The 20,577-nt window shown below is 41.8% G+C and overlaps 5 protein-coding genes across 5 annotated transcripts; 1 reads left to right on the top strand and 4 right to left on the bottom strand.

The window, feature by feature from the left end:
* Window positions 1-839: 839 nt before the first annotated feature.
* F4807DRAFT_462804 (uncharacterized protein) lies at window positions 840-1,757 on the bottom strand (the record flags this gene model as incomplete). The annotated part of the gene is made up of 3 exons (XM_048001881.1): window positions 840-1,043; window positions 1,224-1,564; window positions 1,646-1,757. 3 exons carry the CDS (start codon window positions 1,755-1,757, stop codon window positions 840-842), a joined length of 657 nt encoding a protein of 218 aa, XP_047851873.1.
* Window positions 1,758-2,620: 863 nt separating this feature from the next.
* F4807DRAFT_435485 (uncharacterized protein) lies at window positions 2,621-4,890 on the bottom strand. The gene is made up of 8 exons (XM_047998890.1): window positions 4,262-4,890; window positions 4,099-4,207; window positions 3,928-4,048; window positions 3,820-3,868; window positions 3,302-3,766; window positions 3,222-3,246; window positions 2,988-3,122; window positions 2,621-2,869 (listed from the first exon to the last, which is right to left on the bottom strand). Exons 1-8 carry the CDS (start codon window positions 4,419-4,421, stop codon window positions 2,761-2,763), a joined length of 1,173 nt encoding a protein of 390 aa, XP_047851872.1. The 5' UTR covers window positions 4,422-4,890; the 3' UTR covers window positions 2,621-2,760.
* A 1,638-nt stretch (window positions 4,891-6,528) lies between these two features.
* On the bottom strand, window positions 6,529-8,458 carry F4807DRAFT_185857 (putative iron reductase domain protein). The gene is made up of 3 exons (XM_047993623.1): window positions 7,275-8,458; window positions 7,031-7,218; window positions 6,529-6,971 (listed from the first exon to the last, which is right to left on the bottom strand). Exons 1-3 carry the CDS (start codon window positions 8,148-8,150, stop codon window positions 6,626-6,628), a joined length of 1,410 nt encoding a protein of 469 aa, XP_047851871.1. The 5' UTR covers window positions 8,151-8,458; the 3' UTR covers window positions 6,529-6,625.
* Window positions 8,459-11,773: 3,315 nt separating this feature from the next.
* Window positions 11,774-13,356, top strand: F4807DRAFT_435468 (uncharacterized protein). Its single transcript, XM_047998889.1, has 2 exons — window positions 11,774-12,351; window positions 12,419-13,356. Exons 1-2 carry the CDS (start codon window positions 12,122-12,124, stop codon window positions 13,083-13,085), a joined length of 897 nt encoding a protein of 298 aa, XP_047851870.1. The 5' UTR covers window positions 11,774-12,121; the 3' UTR covers window positions 13,086-13,356.
* A 413-nt stretch (window positions 13,357-13,769) lies between these two features.
* On the bottom strand, window positions 13,770-15,295 carry F4807DRAFT_435458 (PLC-like phosphodiesterase). The gene is made up of 3 exons (XM_047998888.1): window positions 14,620-15,295; window positions 14,264-14,559; window positions 13,770-14,181 (listed from the first exon to the last, which is right to left on the bottom strand). The coding sequence occupies exons 1-3, from the start codon at window positions 15,131-15,133 to the stop codon at window positions 14,119-14,121; spliced, it is 873 nt and encodes a 290-aa protein (XP_047851869.1). The 5' UTR covers window positions 15,134-15,295; the 3' UTR covers window positions 13,770-14,118.
* Window positions 15,296-20,577: the final 5,282 nt, after the last annotated feature.

Raw genomic sequence — 20,577 nt, 5'->3', positions numbered from 1 at the left:
CGTCTAATCTGCAGGGACCTACGGCGCGGCAGCCGCAGGTGAAGGCAGGGATCGTGAACTTGCACATGTACCTGTATATTTGGTGTTGACGCTTTCTCAAAAATCTTGTGTATACTTTAGAAGGTGAAGTTTCTGGTATTCTCGTCATGATTGGAAAATGTGTCGGTGGGTAGTAGATATTCAGTTCTTGAATGGGATCGGGGCTTTGTCAATGCTTCACAATGGGCTTTATGAGATGGATGGCATTGTCCTATAAAGTGCCCAAAGGTGTCACGCGTTACGCTCCATGCGTCACAGTGGCTATTGTCAGTCACTCAGGTGGTCAATCCGCCAGGCACCTACCGGAGCAAAGCTTAAATAACACAATACAGTCACAATTTTCCATCGCCGGCATTAGATCACTGACCTGAAATGGTCAAGTGGTAATGTGCCTCAGACACCTCATCGATCCTGCTCTATTAACGACTCCCTGCAATGGGCAGTCTAGGGTTCGATTCTTCAAGGTTGCAAAAATCTTAGGACCCTGAAAAGGGGAGGCAAAGAAATACCCAATAGCGGGGGCGCAGTAGCCAGGAGACGATCAACAATACCTCGGGCTGGGCCTTGAAGAGTTCACCAAATAAAGAAAGTCCTTCTTTCTTTCTTCCTTATTGTCACATTGTCCATTGTGTGATCTTCACCTACCTACTCCAAAGCAACACGATCAATAATATACTATTTTCCAGCCCATATGTGATACATCTAATAAGGATTGGATTCACCCGCTTTCTTCTATTTGATAGATTTGATTTTTATTGCTCCCACGACCATCCTTCTTAGGAACGAGATGCAAATCCGGCTTATTCCGGCATTCCAAAGGCAGGCCGCATTATCCTTGCCGACTTCGCCTTCCTGTGGTTATAGGACCGGGGATCAGGTCCACGAGGAAGATTCAACCCTTGACGCTCTAGAGTGTTCATATTATAAATAACGTCAGGTAGCGGTCGGCCCATGTGACAGAAGTCGCATTGGCATGGGTCTGGCCCTGAGCCATGATGATCGCACTACCATACCACAACGAGAGTCAGCACGGTGGTCCTATCTTTTAGTATCTAGCAGGAGGAATGAAATCGAGATATAGGTAATCCAGAAGTCATCGCTATCGAACAAGCTTGTGAGGTGGCCCGAACTTGGTATTCGAGATATGCTGAAAGGGGCATAAAGGATCCTAGGAATAAACTCACCCCTTCACGCTGGTCTCCTACCATACCACAGCATGTCCAGCGAAAGCCCTGAGGCCAATATCCGTACATAGAAATATCGTCGGACCCGAATTCCTCCTCGTACTTTCGCTTTAGCTGTAGCGATTCATTTATAAAGCAGTTTCCCCAGCCCATCTTATGATCATCGTCACCCTCGTCATACGTGGTATCGCCCCAGGTGATGAGCTCTAGGTCGCCGAAGTGCGAAGTCCCATCTCTACACTTTCGAAATGGGTCGTACCATTTTTTGCCCTCAGCCAGCGCGCCCCTGGCGCGGCAGACGTCCTTGTGGAGGTACCAGTTATTCTTCTGGCAGGTCGTACCTAAGGGATTAGATCCACGTTAGTGAGATGGGACTTTCGTGCCACTTATGGAATTTGACGTAAATATATTTGGTGACGTACTGCAATACTTGGCAGACTTGCACCGACCGCATCGCAGGAGAGTGATGCCCTCATCCTGACTTTTCTTACACCCATTGCACTTGTCCTTCAACTGTCCCTGTTTTTCCGACATCGTGAGATTTTCTTATTATAGGAAGAGAAGTGTTGTATACTTGAACGTTCATATCATGGAGACTGGCTGACTACGGAAATGTTTATACTACAAGATGCGAGTAATCCTTCATTATCTAGGCAGGCTATCCTAGTGGACTAGAACCAGCGGTGTAAGTATCGGTGTAGAACGGCCTATGATTAATATATCTAATCCATAGACGTGGATGTAGAGGTCCCTGCGCAGCAACCTGGTATGCTTAGGTAACTCGCGAGAAATAGGGGTCTACTACTATCATTAAAACCAAAAAGGGGCTTTCCCTGCAAGCACGTTTGCCTATTTTCAAAGAGAATATACCTATTGGAAACACTGATCCATGCTTCTCCATACCTAAGTATCCCTTACTTATAACCCTTACTCATAATGCTCGCTTTATGTAAGATTTGGTCGCAATGTCTATACTACTCGTATCGCTAGAACGCTCAAAATATCAGATACATCTCTTAATACTAGGTAGATAGATACATGTGTAACCCCATCCTCGGATGAATATCCACCTAGTTGTTAGTGTTATGTATTGTTAGTATCGATTTCAGCTATTGTGTATGCCCTAACTTTCCGGTGCCCACTTTTAGCCCCTTTTACTGACAATCTGACAAAACCACTTGTCCAAAGCATGGAAAAATTTACAGCGAAGACAACAACACATCGATTCAACTAAATTACGCAGGATTGACAATATATAGAATCATAAGATGTCAAAAAAGACAAAAACATACAACACCGGGGATTCGCTGGTCGTCACCGACCCAACTACTGATCCGGCGGTAGCCAGCTTATCTATGGGAGAGCGGACGGGATCCCGAGTTTTCTAGCTCCTATGGTCGTATGTGAAAGATTGTACTTTTATTTTGGTATATATAGGTACCAATTTGGACCTCTCTTCAACCCCGCTTACGCTAGACCGCAACCTAGCACTCTCCCTCACTGTGGGTCCCAACTAATAGGGGAAAAAGGAAATACCCTACGAAGCCGTAGCCGTGGGCATGAAGTTGTCGGCGCCGTACCAACCTCCGTGGCTCAAGCAAGAAGTAGCGACGTCCTTGTCTGTCGACGTTTTGTACGAGGTTACTCTGCGCTTTTTATTAGTGTCTTCATTCTTGGCACAGGCGAACGAGCGCGTTGGATAGAATGCGAGATAGATTGAGATGATGACTAAGCGATTGCGATAAATAGGGGGAGAGTACGTACCCAACCCAGACCGTCGCTTTTATGTGCGTAGTATCGTAAGTGACGTCTGTTTGCGTGACGACGCCGACTGGCCTAGTAACGGTCGTGGTTACTGGAGGTCGCTCACCGTCGCATACCGTGGTAGGTACAGGTGTTCTGGAAGATAGATTGTCAGCAACAGCTCCCTCATTGGTGGCCAAGGGTCCATTTCTTGATGAACCCCTTTATAGAAGCGGGAATCAAGACTCTACTTACATCGTGGCCGTAATGGTTCGGTAAACTGTCATCTCCGTTAGCGATAAATATACCCCTAGCTTGACATTTGGTTTACATACCATCTTCTGTAGTTGTCTTGGCGGGAACAGTAGTGACACTCGTGCTCGTAACCGTAAGAGTTGTCTCTGTAACTGTGATAGTAGTCACTGCTAAAGACCGTGCTGCTACTTTATCCGGCTTGCCCGTTTCCAAAGCCGTATCACCAATGGGTGAGCCGGGATTGCCAATGAGGCCGGGCGGAAGAATAGGTGGAATACAGGCGAGCCCGATACAGATCGTAGGTATAGGATCTGGGATCAAGGTTGGGGTTGGTAGGTAATGACAAGATGCCGTTTTTGTGAGCGTTGTCGTTGTCTGCTTCGTGGTTTTCTTGTCTGTGATTGTTCGGGTGATTGTGTATATGGTAGTCACGGTCGGTGCTACTGGCGTAATAGTAACCGTCTGTGTAATTCCATCGCAAGGCGCCTTAATTGTTCCAGGTTTCAGAGTGCTTGTATGGGTCTGAACAATAGTTTTATATACGGCTGCACTTAAGTTAGACTTCTCACCATAAAGTTGAACGTGGAGTACTATATACTTGTAGCATTAGGGGTGCTAGTGATACCAACTGTCACAGTAGGAGTGGCCTGTAGCATCGTTAGAACAAACGATCAGCCTTGATATATGTGGTCAATTGCAATCTTACAGTAAAAGTGATTGTAGCGGGTGTGCCAGCTGTCAAGGCGATTGTCCTCTGGACGCCAATGTTCTCTCCTTGCATAACAATTTTGTATAGGCCAGAAGCCATTGCAGAGAAGGTGATTGGACTAAAAGGCGATGAGATGGTAAAATCTAGCTAAAGTTAATGGGTTCTAACCATGTAGATGTGACCTGCTGCCCAGCTGGTGTTGTATTCACTGCAGAACATGGGTACTGAGCGTTATTAGGATCTATAAGAAGTGGCGTTATAGTTTCTTGATCACATCCTAATGGCAGTTAGCTTGTGGACATCATAGACATGTACAAGGCTATTGGCATACCTTGAAATATAGTTGTAAAGGTGAAATTCTTATTTGACGATGAATCAATGTCATATGATCCACCATTCACGTAATCAACACCATAACTGCTGCACTGAGCCAGAACTTTCAAGGCAAAGAGACCTACAACGAGCCAGAGACTGCGTATTGTAAAAGTCATTTTGATGCTTAGTCAAACACCGTAAACTTGGAACTGTTCTGAAGCACAGGAGAACCACCCTGGATCAGTTGCTGACGGCCAGTCCTTTTGTACATGTATCAAGTATGACAAGGGCTTCTTTTAAGGCTCCGGGATTTGACAGGATTCAATATCGAACGACCTCGTGGTCTCTAGTAATAGCGAAAAATGACGCCTGGAAGCTGCAGGCTGTCGTGGAACGGACGCTCGCGGGCCAGAGCGAGCACGAAATACCAGGCATCAGTAGATATACTCGGTTAGTGCTCATTCATACCTAAGTATCGTAAATTTATATAGCCTCAATTCAGCCGGTAATACAGCGCTTCTAGGCCATGAAAAACCGTCTAGGCCCGACGAGGCTTCGTGTAGTCGTAAGCTAGAGGATCGACTGAAAGATAAAATCACACGACATCACATAGATATTGAATGGTGAGGTTTAGGTCTGATGAATATAGAAATTCGTGAGGTACGTCCATTTCTATCTCCAACCCAAGCAGTTCGTCCAGCATACCTATGTCAGTTTATATTGATCTTGCGCACCTGATCACTTGGTCCATTGGCTGTGTGCTAGGATCCTGAGATTCCTTATAAAATAATAATTATAATAATATTAGCATTTTCCTTGGAAGATGAAGTAACCGCTGGCTGGTACTCCATGCCCTTTACGTATTTTGCCAAAAATCTCGAGCCGCATTTCACCCAGAGTGGGATGTGGTTATTCTACGATGATGTATCCGCCATACTTAGCCCATGCCAATCGACCCAAGCCTTACATCAAGCCACGTTGCATTCGAATTACTGCGAATTTCGTGGTAAGTTTGAAAGGTTATCTGAGGAGTGTCGAGTGTTTACCCATTGTGCAATTGCACATTAGGCGCTACCCGAAGCCTCGAATATCTTGCTTATGTCTTTCATAAGTAAAATTATGTAGATAGGTATGCATATACTCTACGACGTAGTTGCGTACCCAATCAGGGGTACTAAATATTCAAATATATTGCTAAACTATTTCGTAGGAATGAAGGATGAGGCGGGTATTCCCTACGAGGGCTAAATAGGACAGTGCAAGTTTGGGCAAGTTGAACATTACGCACACTGTAGTCTCACATCAAAACCTTTGCCGATACGGCCTCTCATAAGATCTACATTCTTCATTTATAAATGCCATGAGAACTGACTGCGTGTTCCCGCCATTTGCTGATCTCTGCGCCTATGTTGAATACAAAGAGCTAGTATGAGCCATCGATGCTCGCTCGTCGCGGATGGGTCGAGCGATAATTACCTTCAAGTAAAATCTGGTTCGATGCGTCTCTCCAATGGCCTGATACATCGTTGAGTGTCGCCTTCTGGTAAGTTACTGGTTTCCCAAATATTTGCTTTTCGACCTCCCTCCCCCCTTTTGGGTTTCTCTAGAATTTATGGGTCTTCAACATACACCCCTGAAAATCGCCAAATTATCGTTGACTTGGGTATTACCTATGTCATTATATTTACTGTTTAGTAGATAATCGTTGCTCTAGATCGAAATATATTGGTATTTACTTGAGAAAATAATTCAAGTCAACTTCAAGAAAGAACATTTATGGGATATCCATGGATTCGTCCATACGCGTAAGCAATTGTTCTCAGGGATCCTACGCCGAAAGCAAGGGAAGGAAAGATTATGCGGCCTGTGACGAGTTTCTAAGACATCTAACTTGCCCCCTTCATTGGCGTATGTTAATCTTTTACAGATAAAGGCTAGGTGACTTATGATAGTGAGATATGAGTACGGTTACCACGAGTGTCACTGGTCCTGGTTAGGTATGGCTGCGTTTGGTATTTTTCTATCCCTGTAGTACCTAATTGGTGAGTCTAGGTTGGTTTTTCCTATACGATATTTAGATCATCTTGTATAGGCTACTTTTAGAGCGTCAAATGGTATCGTTTATGTGCGGTAGCGTATGCTGTGATATTTGTGATCTGACTGTCATCAAAATCAAACCGGGATAAGTGGAAATGGCTTCAAGGGCCCCCAAAGGTTTGTTTTATTTTTATTTTGAACGTTCTTTTACATCTATTCTATGGTTGGATGTCTCAGCCCCTTCTCCATATCCCTGAATAGTTGGTATAACTGACATGTCACACATGACCTCTAGTACTATGCTACACTACCAATTCATCAATCGTACACAACATTGACTCCTCTAGACGTATTCCCGAGCATGTTGCTGCGGCCCAAGGTCATTCGTCCTAATACTATGTGGTTGATACGGCATGTATGAGTTCATGCCAGGTATACTTGCATTCTGCCCTGGTGGCATTTGTCTTTGCGTAGTCATAGGTGTTATTGCAGGGACGTTATATGTAATCTGCTGAACATCCGGTCGTCGCCATGGTTCCATGTCGTAGCCGGTCTCTTGCTTCTGCTTTGCCCACCGCTTTTGGAGGCACTTCTTCACGAGAAGGATGATAACCAGAGTCGGTAATATTGCCAGTGACAAGAATGTAAGGACGATGATGTATTCTTCTGACTCGGCGAGTTTGAAACCACTGGGTTGCATATTAGCAAATCGGATAGGGAATAGGATGGGATTAAGGGGACAGCATACAGAACTCCATTAAGACCTCCTAGTGAGAGGATAAGGCGGCCTAACCACCTGTGAATAGGGGCTAACTTGGTCGGCTCCTTCGTCTTCTTGAATTGACGGTGGTGCATGAAGCCAAGCGTAAATTGTGCGAAGAGAAAGATGAAGACGAAGAGGCCGATGACCTGGTGAGCCGTGTTGAAACTCTTAGACTATCATCGAGTTAGTACACTCTCCTATCCCGTCTCAAGTCGCATGGCTAACATACCCTATTATAAGTCTTGCTGATGACGAACCCCATAATAGAAGCAATGAACGTAAGAAGGAAACCGAATGCCTGGTTGATGCCGTGCCAGCGGACCCAATTTCCGAAGCGTAGAACAAAGGTGCCGAAGGGGAACAAGCCTACGAACACGAGTATCATGATAACCCCGTGTGCCATAGCGACCATGTCCTTTTTGCCTTCTGTAGAGAGACGCTGTGCCGTACCAACTAGTGTGCTGTTTACCGAATTCTCGATCAACGGAACGCCTGCCGGCCCCGTAGCGTGTACCATGTCCATAGTGAAAGTGCCGTAGTTGTAATGCATTTTCAACGGGCCATCCCGCGCATCGGACGCAAGATAAGGGCGGTCCTCTCCCGTGGCATACATCATGCTTTGGATCTTGCTCGTGACGTCAATCTTTCCAGATCCACCGGACCACGATCGACAGTTGGTACATCGCCCATTGAAGGTGAACATATTTGTGCTGTTGTCACGTCCAGTCCCCGGCATCATCTCGATATCGATCTCGGGCGTGTAGACGGGCTCCGTGTGACCGGTTGCGATTCGCGGCGATATGGTCAAGCTGTTCCCTGACTGGGATGGATATACCACGAACATTAACGCTCCAGCCATGTGAGATCCGAGACCGATGGCTCCCCAGCTAGTTGACGTCGTCATCATGAGCGAGAAGTACAAGTCCGTGGTGGATTCGCTCGGAACGTTGAGAGCGAACGCCAAGTTTTGTTCTGGCGTGACGAAGACCGAACCTGCGGTCGCGTTTGAAGATGTGTTATTTGCATCTTGTGCTTGTGCCTGTGACGAGGCGACGAAGAAAGACAGAGCCAGACCCAGCTGGCGGAGCATATTAAATGACCTCATATTCGTGTAGGTATGAAATGAATGTATTACGTAGGTGTCTGAATAGCCTCTAGCGTCAAGCTGAGAGTAAGTGGGGAAATATGATGCTGTTATATATCAAAACGAGAGAAAATTGCAACCCAAGGTTTCTTCCGAGAATCCAAGAATGAGAATGGGATAAGAAAAGGAATGTAACGCTGGTGGTTAGGCTAAGGGATAGGCGGAAGGGAGAAGGGAAAAGGGGAAGTACGCGCGTCCATGTGTAGTATCAGATATATTCGCGAATTCTTTGACGATGGTGGTCTATTTGAATACATTCTTACTCACGGCCGTTCACTGCGCCTCCAGATTCGAAGGCGTTGTGACATGCTTGGCCATTGGTAGTTTTGATATGTGTACCTGCATATCGATACGGAGTGTCGGCGCCAAACGATGAATCCTATTTTGTCCCTTTTCGTACAGCTTCGCGGAATCTGATTGGCCATTTCGGGAAGTTCCTTGTAATGCTGATGTCTTGATTGGACGTGGCGGCTTAGCTCTAAAGCTTGTCAACCGCTGTGACCCTTGTGCGACCCACCTGAACTGCCGGACTGCCGCCCGCGGATGCTAAAGAAGGCCGTCTTTTTGGTTACCCCTTTTCAATTGGTTATCTTGTGCGACTTACACGCTGCCGATGTCCGAATGCGAGTTTTGCCTAGCAAGCTTTGCCGGTATTTTGCAGGTATTTTGGGGCGGAGGTATTGATTTATTCGAACATTCAAGAGAATGCGAATATCTTTAGCTCTGCTTTGACGTGGCGCAGATGCTATTTGGACCTGCATCAGAGCCATCACTAATTCAGCTAGTTAGCTACCCAGTAGGTAGTTGACCTAACCTCAGTTGACTTGAACTGGGAAGTTCCGGTTCTTTTATGAATTGACCGACCTGGACTGTTTGCTCCCTAAGTTAATAGGTGCATCAAATATATTAAGGCTTAAAGACCCCGCGTTTATCCTGTAGATTCCGGTTTAAAGATTAGATCGTTTGATATCTCTTACCTTGAAACGAAGTGTAGAGATGGATGTCCAAGCGCTGTAGCGTACTGCGCTCAACTAGTTGGAACGCTTAGACCCCAGGTGGCGTTCATTGCAAAACATTGAAAGATAAGTAAGAGATGTAGGGGTTAAGGGAAGGGAAAACCTCTTCGAAACTGCATATCATTAACCCAATCTGTGCTTAACGTTGACCAATAGCAGAAACATAGAATAATAAGAGAAAAGAGAATATCGACAGAATATTGAATCAATTCAATTATCTACCGTTCGGTCCCGAGGTTATCTCTCCTTTACGAGAAGTGACGCAACCAAGAGGCTTATGAAAGGTCTCGGCTTTGAGTCTTCAAAGGTAAGCTCCGTGAGAAATCATGCCGCCAATTTGAAAAATTTTGATAATTATTACTACCACCATTATAGAGGGAGTATCATACCTCAGAAGTCTATAATTGATTTAGGTTCTGCATGGTGCGCCCTACGCATTCCGTTGCTGACATAAGGACCATCGAGAATGAGGGGTAACTTCGTGTAACACTGGTATTTGGGGTTCAAGTTGGGGGGGAGTGGGGGAGTGGGGACTGGGGGACTGGGGAGAGCCTAATCAATTTCACAAATTCTAATAGAACCTCTTCATCTTCAGACTAGGAATGGCGATTAGTGACGCACCGACGTAATGGCATTTAAAGTTGCGGCTCTCCTATCGACGGGAAGGTCGTTGGGGACTTCACCTGTTGCACCCTACATGGCGAGCTCTGTCTAAGCCACTCTCGTCGAGGCACACAGCATTAGTAACGGCGAGTGCGATAGTAATACCCGCGAATTGGGCCAGGGAGAGGAAGCCGAAAGGTGACGTTCAACGAGGGGAGCTTGTCGACTTCTCGGAATCCTTAATGATGATGGCAGTTACCACCATGTACCGCTGCCAGCCGGCGACGTCGCGATGAGTTATCCTAATTTGTTGCCCATCCCATCCCTTCCTAATGAGGGAAATATATCTCCGTATGTCAAATGCATTGATAGTGTTCTTCTAGCAATGTCAAGGGCAAGCTGGAGGATTGACACTCGAGACCTTCATGATTTCTAGCAACCGCCCGTCTTGGTTTTGGGCCGGCTATGTCTCGAAGTCAGTTGAATGTATAGACCACAAATGCAAAATTCGTTAAATTACATATACAGAAGAAAGGCTTTGTTCTGCTACGGTATTCGTGATAGAAATCATACCTCGCCATCTTATTGGCTGGTTTGGCGTTTGCTGTCCGAATTGAGAAGTAATACTTGTTACACAGCATACACTTATAATGAATCCGCAGTAGGCCACGACGTAGTCTTGTACGTTGCGCTATATCATAAGATTGATAGGAGGATAGACGTACACACGTGTACTTAGCGATCTTCGCAGTAACATACCTAGTCTCTTTATCATGGTGAAGGCCTGGGTGAGGGCCAGCCGCACTAGAGATGCCAAAAAGGAATGTCTTGATGGTCGGATTCCCCGTCCACATCTTCTTGATGCGCTCGCTGAATGCGGTGACGCTGGTGTACTCGGAGCTTAGGACCTATATTGCGCGATCTTAGTCGTCATCCTAAGACTGCAAGTTGGCTCTCTGTCGTTTCGTACGAAGCCATCGTCTGTGCTCGCATCCTACCCATCTTACCTATCAGTACTAATTGGCCGACAGCGCAATGCGTCTAGAATAGCCGTACCACGTGAAGCAGCTTCAGGCCTGGCGCAATGTTCCTTAGGTCTATTATCCAAGTAGGATGATTTGACGCAAAATATCACACTGTATTCAATCTACGTAAAATGAGTCCTCCAACCTCATTTGAATTATATAAAACACGTTAGATTATGTCTATTGCTTTAATAGAGTTATCGGATAGGTGAGGGGGATCACTGACGAGATCTGGTAATAGACCCTGGAAAACGTGTGTTTCGGTGATTCGTTGCCGTGCATTCACCTTGACTCCTCGCCACTCACCTTGCTAACTAATACATACCTACGTTATGGTACGGTGCCATCCTCGCAGGTAATTACTGGTACAAGTTAGCCTCTGGGATAGCATCATCCTTCGTATGTATTCCTTCAAAGTCCTGTTCGGTTCTAGACTTGGCGATCATATCCCCCCGGCATCTGGGATTAAAATTTCGGAAACAATGTCACAAAGATAGGGTTGGGACTATCTCATGGTTGGCCCCGATATCGTGGGCGGTGAACTAACATGTCCCTGATTTTCGTGAGTGGTAATCGAATATGCGTGTGAGGAAGAAATTCTGGTAGATAGGCCGATGCAGAACATAATTGGACCAGTCAACACCCTGGCGCAGAGAGAACCCCAGCTCTTTGGTCTCGCTTTTATTTGGATAGTAGCAGACATGTTGAGTAATGTCACCTTATATGGCAATCGGATCATTGTAAAACGCTCTCGCATAGAATATGGAAGACATATTCAAGTGCTATTAAGCATGCTTTGAGAGATTATGATGCTCTCCGAGTGAAGTTTTCAAATCCTTGAAGGCCAAGTGTCAGCAGCGCGATGAATGCTGCTAGAAAAAAGCGGCGGGCAATTATTGCCAAGTTCGGTCATCTTTTGCGACGGTGACCAACATACATGAAAAAAAGCCTTATCAGAAGAGTAAGCGTAACCGTTCGATATGCTCAAGCCGTAAGAATGGGCTCATCGTCGCATAAGATATGTAGTAGGCCGCCGGAACCGGCTACGGTAAATATTCGAGTCCCGGAGATAGCTGCGGAGGGGTTGGCGTAAAGCGTAATACGGGATAATATATTCTATATCCTATAGATTTCAGGAGCAAGCCCGCACCATTCGTGAAATGTCTGGGTCTCCACAGGTCTGCGTACTTTGGCTTCAGTAGAACCGTATGGAACGCATTTGCCACGAACCTTGTAGTCTGTTGCAAGCCGTTGCCTTATTACACTGCCTTCTTTTCCCATTCTTAGGATGGCCGTTGTTAACGGAATCGCAACATCGGTAGCTTTACCAAACAAGCCCGTTGAGACTTTAAACTTCACAAATGGAAAGAATAAGGCTTCACGGGATGTTGCGTGGTATCAGCCGGAGCTAAAGAAGATCCCAGAGACAGCAAAGCAGATCTTTCAGAACTATTCCAAGATTAGCGACGGTGAGATCTTCAATCACATATATCGAGTACGAGACGAAGCCTGGGAAATGTAAGCGAACCCTTTTTTCCTAGACGGTGCCTATTTACGTAAATTTCCACCTAACTCACCACTTCAGCCTACCGTACGCTTGCGTTGGCTGCTTCAGATTCCTCGACTTCCCAGCCTCTCTTTCGCCCGCGTACCCCGAGGTCCTCGAGCGTGTTCGTGCCGGTGAGACATTGCTCGATATGGGCTGCGGCCTTGGTCAAGACATACGCAAGTGCATCTATGATGGAGCTCCTCCCGACAACCTTATAGGCGTCGATGTTGAGCCGAGATTCCACGACCTGGGCTACGAGCTCTTCAAGGACCGCGAGACTCTCAAGGCCCGTCTGGTCACAGGTGACGTCTTCGATGACGACTTCTTGGAGGAGTTTCGCGGCAAGATCGATATTATCTTCGTGGGATCTTTCCTACACCTCTTCACATATGAACAACAAGTCAAGATCATGGCTCATATGACGAAGCTGCTTCGAAATCGTAAGGGATCTATGATATTTGGGCGCCACATGGCCACTGCTCAAACGGGAGGCATCTTCAATGCCAATGCCATAGGGTGGTCGATCTATTATCACAGTCCCGAGACCATCAACCAGCTGTTAGGGTCTTCGTCGGAAGGAAAGTGGGATGTTGAGACTAAGCTCATTCCATACTCCACTGCTAGTGCCGTAGTTGAAAAGGGAATGACTTGGCAGGGCAGTGATGATGTCAAACAGATGTATTTCTCAGCTAAGAAGCTATAAGAGTCGGGATGACAAGTGAATGAAAGAGACGTGTTGTATTGAGAGACATCCATAGGTGCGACGAGGTCTTCGCGCTAGGAAGAGGAAGAGGAAGAATTTACCTATTTTTGGCGTCTCGTCTCTCTTCTCTACTTGTTATTTATGATTTCGCGTTTGAGTGAAAATGTTAAAGGGTCGGAAGAGCCGGGGTTCAATTGACAGCAATTGACATTGGAAGGGCGGGTCATATGCATAAAGTAAGTATATCTTTATTCACTTGGGAGCAGCATGGCCTCACGTCATCATACGCATATCTGCTAATATATGCAACTATGACATATGATAATACTGCTTTGGTGAATAGCTCCCCACGTTTTATTTATCTAGTAACCGTGTAACACATGATGATGTAAGAAAAAATAAACCCCTAAAATTCTCCGCAACAGAACTTTGACATTAACGTCTTCACCTGGAGTGGATCGAAAGCAACACTTTGCAGTTTCTCCTTCATAATCTTTCCGCCAAAATTGAATGGCAGCTCATACGGGATGTCCATGTTATCCTCTAACCAGATGGGCTACTCAAGGAATTTACGAGGGACTATCCGGTTCCAAAGCTACACCTTCAAGTTCCGTCTTCCCGCTAAGAGTCAGTTATAGGTAGTATAACAGTTAATCCCTAGCGTTTAAGGCTGATTAATTACAGCTGAGTGTGGTTGTAGAAGGTTCGATCCCCTGCAATAGAGGGGTCGATTAGCCTCATATTAGGCACTTATGTAAATTACAGGGTCCTTATTTGACACTTAGCTTGTGCATAACAACTACCAATAGCACACCGGTTCCAATAGCTAGCTTTGCAAGAATTGAATATATACATCAAATAGTAAGGTACATAGTAAGTAGAACCATAAATTCTCCGTCCACGATCTTTCCACCTAGCAAGTTGTAACTGAATATCTGATCAAGTCTAAGTCGAACAAGGATAGCGCGTAATAAAGAACAGATCATCATCATCATTAAATACACCTTGGATATCCGCCGATTTCTTCATAACTTTACGACAGCCCGTTGAGCTGGTTCTGGACCGCTATCGTGTCTCCTTGACTCACGAAGTCAAGCTACACCGCGTCGTCAGCATTTCCCGTTCGAACGCATGCCATGCCACGCAAATATGGCTAGCTGCATCTGGGTACTACTCACCAGTACTACATTGGGGTTACGACCGTAGTTCTGGACACAGATATCCGTCTGCGAAGTGATAGACGCGATCGAGTTGGTATCAGCCGCTTGCGCCGGGTCTGGGATTAGAACGTCGGGCAAAATCTCGATGTTTAGGTTGTGGTTTGCTAGGAACATTCGACCGTCTGCCGAAGCCCCCGCCGGTCTGTCGATGTTGCACTGGATGAAGTTGTCCTTCGTCGGAGAGAAAGGGGTCTCGAACCAGTAACCGAATTCGTCGAGGATGTAGGGCACCTTCGAAGTGTCCATGTTATAGTCTACATATGTTAGCTTTCCCAGTCGAATGCGCGTCTGCTACATATGGAGACTGCTCGTACCCATAAATACTACGACTCTGGTGCCGTTCGAAATCATGTCCGCCAGCGTGGGCCATTCGTCCAACGTGAGTTGTCCACTTGGTGTGAAGACGTAGGTAGCCAAACCGGTCGACGTGAATGCATCGCCGTATTTGGTGATGTCGATAGCATCAGGGTTCGTAATGAGCAAGGTGATAACTTCGTTCGGGTTGGCGTCGACCCAGGCTTTGATTTCGCCCAAGTAGCTCGTCAGATTACCGGCATCTTCCAAGATGCAAGACGTGTGGCACATCTCCGGGTTTCCATCCTTATCTTGGGTTTGCGCCTGCAGGAATCGCACGCCTTGGTTCAGCTGATCTGTCGGAGATGTGAACTGGTTGTCTGAGGGACCAATACCGACGAAGGGGGAGTTGTGTGCCCCCGCGAAAGTAATATTGCTGTATCGTCGGTCGCAGAGCTCGGCGAAGCCATTGCAGTTGGCTGCGAGAGACCCTGCTGCGAGAGCAAGGGTCGAAAGGGCGATACCGTGACGCATTCTGGAGTTGGTCCAAACTGGATGCAAAGACTACCCTAAATTACCTATGAGAATTATCAATGTAAGTATTTTATAGATATAAAAGAATGTTGAGTGGCGAGCACGATTAGAAACGAAATTCATCGCAACAATTTCTTGGCAGCGTATCCGCGTCGCAGCGCTTAAATAGCATTTCTTGAATGAGGACAAGCCACTGGAATGGGAATCCAGGATAAATGACCAGGGTCTCGAGACCCTTTCCGCTCTCAAGAAAACACCATACAAACTTCCTTTCTAGCATGTGTTTGTAGCATGTGGGCGGCCGCGCCGAATTGGAGAATGGGACCTTCTGGATCTGTGCCTGAGGGAACTTGGAGGGAATCGGCCCTTGTGAGCTTAAACGGTCTCCCACCAGGTACCTCGACGATCAGGTCGAATAGGATCTCGCGTATGGCCCACGACGACAAGGATTCTCCACCAAGCGACGCGACAGCAGAGCCACACCTCCTTAATATCGTTACCCCTCGCCGTCTAGGCCATATTTAAGAGGGCCTATACTTCCCATTCAGGCAGGAAAACACTACATTGCGGCTCTCATTATCTCCGGCATTACCCACGGTGATAAATATAGACGATCTACCTTGATCTTGAAGACTGAAGTTCGCCGCATTTATTTACCAAGCCTCTAATGTTGCCGATACTTTATGCTTTCAGGTACATAGACAGGTCTCATTCGCACGTCACTTGTCAGATGTCATCATACAGCGCTTTAGAAGACCTGTGGCAACTATGAATGACCACTTAAATACTGATGTCTTGCACGCTCTCAATGAACAGAAACAGGGAAACGATACAGGGCAGACAGGGGTGGGCAGGTTATTGACCAATGAGACATACAGATCGGAGAGCACTCAACGTCTTCGTTAGTGAGTGGAGTTGGCGACGTGCTACCCGAAGTCTTTCCCAAATTGGTCACTTTCAGATCCTTCCATTGGTCGATAATGCCCGTACCGTTCATACGGACTGACAGGGTCCCGCTACTCACCACATACCGAGTTTAATTCATCTTCACCTACCTAGTGCTTCTCGACATACATACATATTGGGAGATGCCGTGAGATTCGATAACACTACATTCGAGGGCAGACCTAAGGTCATTTTCAAATGCAACAAGGTTCCAAGAAAACAAGAGTCTTAATGAACGGAGTATGTATAGCAAAAGTGCAAAATACTGTACTATCTTTCCCTTGAATTACCTAATCAAAATTTATCGCTAGCCAAGACACGTATAAATCGCCTCATTTAGCAGCCAAGGGATAAGCCAGACAGCTTCCGTACAGTTTCAGACACTGTCATCCGCACGCGTTCCATCTATTCGGATAGCACTCTTCTCCGAGTGGAATACGAATACTTGAGTTTGATTTGGTTTCGCGCAGAGTTTTACTCTCCTCTAATCTAGGATCATGGTATATGTAGAGAGGACTCTTTTCGTCTAATCATAATTACTGGTCCCAAGCCCGCCTACCGATAGGTCTTCTCTTAATAAATCGAGCCTCAGATGGGCCGAACTCCGATCCCCCAGACCTTCGGCGGTTAGATCTTCAGCAGACTAGATTGGAACACTCATATCTCAGAGAGCCCAAACTCTCCATAGGTACATCTTATTCCTAGCAGAGTCCAGGAAATAACAGACCCTATCCCTACATCCTCCTTCGACTTCTCCCTCGCCTTCGAACTATACATCCAATAGGTGTACTTTATCGAGGACATGAATAATGGCTACCCAGCCAGTATTCAGCTGACTCGCACCTGGCGAGTTTGCCGCGTCTTTGTAGGGCCTTTAAAGTGGTAAGTTCGGAGAAATACCGTCTGTGTGATGGTCCTGCATTCACATGTCCGGAATGGCTAGATTAGCCTTTAGTGCGAGATCCGTGGCTTGAGAAGTCAACAGCTGAACACGCAAAGTCTTTCAACGGCTCATAAGACGATCGAGACATCTATCCAATGACACACACAAGTTGCTAGAACCATCTCAAAGGGCCGACGGGCCACATTGGCCACAGTTGTTGGGCCTTCGCCTAAGGCCTTTGGTTGTAGAGCCAGGATTGCGTCCCCACTTAAACGGGGAGAACACGGGGCAAGTGTGTTGATTCCAATAAGAACGAGTGGTGGTCTCGTACACGTAGGATCATAGTGAATGGGGCAAACGACTGCTTTCTTGCAAAGCCATAGCTCAATAAGGCTTTAGTGAGAATTATTTGATATGCGTCTCACGGTGTCGATGCGATTCTTAGGAATTTCCACTTGGGATTGAGGAGGAGTGCCCCAATGAGAGGGGGTGAACCTTGTGTGCCTAAGATTAGGAGAAAGTACAGGCGAGGGAATGATGAGGATAGATGTATCCACGATGGATGTGCTCCGGTTACCCCGCGCCTCAACCATAGAGCTCTCTTGTCATATATCAAGAGTAAGTCTGTTAAGAATGATGTAGTATGTAGGTAGAGTGATTTGGGGGGAGGGCTGTCCAATTGGTGACTCCAGCTACGAAGAGCGCAAGGACCTAGTTCCTTCTGTGTGGCACCAGATGCCCACAAACCACATAGGTAATAGGTATAGATTCTATAATCATATATCAGTTTTTACGACGGAAGTAGATACTTATTCAAATATAGAACGTACCGTGGGTGTGTGTGACAAGCGGAATAGGCTTAGAACATAGGTTCAATTCATGTAATAATTCTCTAGGAGTCTTAAGTCCTTTATCCTTTCCTCTTCTTCGAAGGGGGATTGTCCTAACTATTTAAGTTCAATCTACTATGCCTAAGATCCGAACTTCAGCGCTTTAAGTGTTTATAAATATTCTATTAATTAATCCTATATATGTGTGGTAACCTGGTGATTATTCCTAATAATTAATAAATTATTTATTCTAACTTAATAGTTTTATATTTTATGTATGTTAAAGGTGTGGTATTTATTGTTATATAATATTAATTCCTTTTTTTTTAAAATTTATTTTTAAACGTTAAATTATAAATTATTCATTTTAAAGCTTATTAAAATGTAATTAATGGAATGTTTTAATTGTTTTACGTACACTTTTATTAATTATATGTTTATATAATTCTTAAATTTAATGTTTTTTAATTAATTAATTTTCTTATTTAATTAAATATTTTACTTTATTTTAAATTTTAATAAAATTTTTTATTTTATTTATTTAATAGTTTTTAAATTTTATTAAATTTATTTTTTATAAAATTTAATTAAAGTTAAATATTTCCTAATTATTAACGTAATAAAGTTTAATAAGTAAAACGTGGAATAAGTTATAAATTTTTTAATTTATAAGTAAAATAAGTTTAATAATGGTAGGAAAAATTATTTTTTAAATTTTAAAAGAACCGAACATTTTTTTATTTAACTTTTTAACGGGGTGTTTAATTTTAATATTTTTAACATTTAATATAACTAATTAACTTTACTTATATATAAAAACTTTTTAACGTTATTTATTAACTTATTTTTTTATATGTTAATAATTATTTTTTAATTATTTTTTAATTTATTTATACATTTAAATTATTTAATAAGTGTATAATTTATTCCTTAAGTTTTAAGGTATTTTATTTAATGGGTTATAAGCCGTTAAATAATAGCCGTAATTTACGTAAAAAAAATAATATTAAACGAAATTAAAAAAATATTATTATAAACGAACTTAATAATAACGAATAAATTTTTTTAATTATTTATTTTATAATTAATAAAAACTTGAAAATAAACTTTAAAAGTTTAATTAAATTATTCGGTTTAACCGTTAATTTACGGGTAAAAAGTTATATTTATATAAAATTTAATATTTATTAATTTAAAAAAATCTTTTTATAAATGAGCGGTAAATTTAAAGTTTTAATTAAAAATTATATTAAAGGGAATGTTATATAATTTCCAATATTATTTAATAAAAATTTATATTAAGTTTTTAATTTTCTTTTCCCTTTTTTTAAAAGAAATAAAATATATTATTTTTATAAAAATATTTATTATTACTTATATGGAATTATAGTTATTTAATAATAATAAATTTATAATAAAATTTATAATTATAGTTTATTAAAAAATATAATATAATTTTATAAGTTATAATAATTTAAAAAAAATATAACATTAAATTTTATTTTATTAATAATTTAAATATTTTTATATATAATTTTTAATAATAAATTTAATGTTTAACCATTAAAAGTTCCGAATAATTAATTTAAAAATCTTATCCATACTTATATACCTAATTATAAAAATATTATATTTTAAAAAAATAATTTTTTTTTAAAGGTTTATTAAAATTTAAAAACGGTTTTTTTTATATAAAATTTTATTAATAATTTCCACTTTTTTAAAAAGTTTCTCGAATTATAAAATATATTTTAAATTTTATTAAATTATTTCTTTAAGTTAATTAATGAATTCTTTAAATCATTTAAAAGTTAATATATTATAAAGTTTTATTAAAATTATAAAAATAATAAAGGATAAAAAAAAAAATAATTTTTGTAAATACGAAAAATGTTTTTCTTATAAAACCGCTTTAATAAATTAATCCTTAATTCTTTTTTTTTTAAAACAATATTATAATAATTTTAATAAAATATCGGCTTTTTTATTTTATTTATTCGGTTAATAATTTATAATAAATTAATATAATAAAAGTTCTTATATTTAACGCGTTTAATATTAATTTAAAACCTTTATAATAATAAAATATAACAAGTTTTAATAATTTAAATAAATTTTAATATGGTGTTTAATTTCCTTTAAATATTAATATTATTTACCGAAAACATTTATTATTATTAAAAATTTTTTATTATGGATTTTATAATTTATCTTTATTAATGTAAATTTTTAAAAATAAAAAATAATAAGTTATAACTTCTTATTATCGTTTTTTTAAGAAAATATTACGTTAAAAACGTAATTAAAGGTATTTATTTTTATATATATTTATTTTATAAAATTAAAATATACTATAATTAAAACTTAAATAAAATAATATTTAAAAATTTTAAACACTTTATCCATTTCTTTAATTTATTTTTAATCTTATTTATTATTTTTATTTACTTTAATAATAAACCGCATTAACTTAAAAAAATCCTTAATAAAATAATAATAAAAATTCGTAAAACTTATGAATTATTAAAATTCTTTTAAAGATTTTAAAGCTTATTAATTCTTAATATATTTAATTTTATTTTACACCATTAAAATGTTATTAATATTAATAATATATCCAAGGAATTTTATTTTTTATATTTATTAAAAAGATTTTTTTAAGTTTATAATAAAATAATATTCTAAAAGTTTTTTTAATATTTTTTTTATAAATATATTATGCTTTTTAATAATATTAATATAAATTAAAAAATTATTAAAATAAATAAATAATTTTATATTAATAA

This window comes from Annulohypoxylon truncatum, assembly GCF_022578515.1.
Source record: "Annulohypoxylon truncatum strain CBS 140777 unplaced genomic scaffold F4807scaffold_28, whole genome shotgun sequence".
Taxonomy (NCBI): domain Eukaryota; kingdom Fungi; phylum Ascomycota; class Sordariomycetes; order Xylariales; family Hypoxylaceae; genus Annulohypoxylon; species Annulohypoxylon truncatum.
The sequence above is the reverse complement of the archived record's forward strand: the minus strand, read 5'-3'. Positions and strand labels throughout refer to the sequence as shown.

Excerpts from the sequence above, each read along its gene's own strand:
- F4807DRAFT_435458 (XM_047998888.1), bottom strand. The coding sequence starts at position 15,133 with ATGCGTCACGGTATCGCCCTTTCGACCCTTGCTCTCGCAGCAGGGTCT. Across the intron at positions 14,560-14,619 it reads CAGAGTCGTAGTATTTATGG|ACTATAACATGGACACTTCG; the intron begins GTACGAGCAGTC and ends TAACATATGTAG. Across the intron at positions 14,182-14,263 it reads GTAACCCCAATGTAGTACTG|CTTGACTTCGTGAGTCAAGG; the intron begins GTGAGTAGTACC and ends GACGCGGTGTAG.
- F4807DRAFT_435485 (XM_047998890.1), bottom strand. The coding sequence starts at position 4,421 with ATGACTTTTACAATACGCAGTCTCTGGCTCGTTGTAGGTCTCTTTGCC. Across the intron at positions 3,767-3,819 it reads TAGCACCCCTAATGCTACAA|CCGTATATAAAACTATTGTT; the intron begins GTATATAGTACT and ends ACTTAAGTGCAG. Across the intron at positions 3,123-3,221 it reads CGAACCATTACGGCCACGAT|AACACCTGTACCTACCACGG; the intron begins GTAAGTAGAGTC and ends TCTATCTTCCAG.
- F4807DRAFT_435468 (XM_047998889.1), top strand. The coding sequence starts at position 12,122 with ATGGCCGTTGTTAACGGAATCGCAACATCGGTAGCTTTACCAAACAAG. Across the intron at positions 12,352-12,418 it reads CGAGACGAAGCCTGGGAAAT|CCTACCGTACGCTTGCGTTG; the intron begins GTAAGCGAACCC and ends TCACCACTTCAG.
- F4807DRAFT_185857 (XM_047993623.1), bottom strand. The coding sequence starts at position 8,150 with ATGAGGTCATTTAATATGCTCCGCCAGCTGGGTCTGGCTCTGTCTTTC. Across the intron at positions 7,219-7,274 it reads TCAGCAAGACTTATAATAGG|TCTAAGAGTTTCAACACGGC; the intron begins GTATGTTAGCCA and ends ACTCGATGATAG. Across the intron at positions 6,972-7,030 it reads GGAGGTCTTAATGGAGTTCT|TGGTTTCAAACTCGCCGAGT; the intron begins GTATGCTGTCCC and ends TATGCAACCCAG.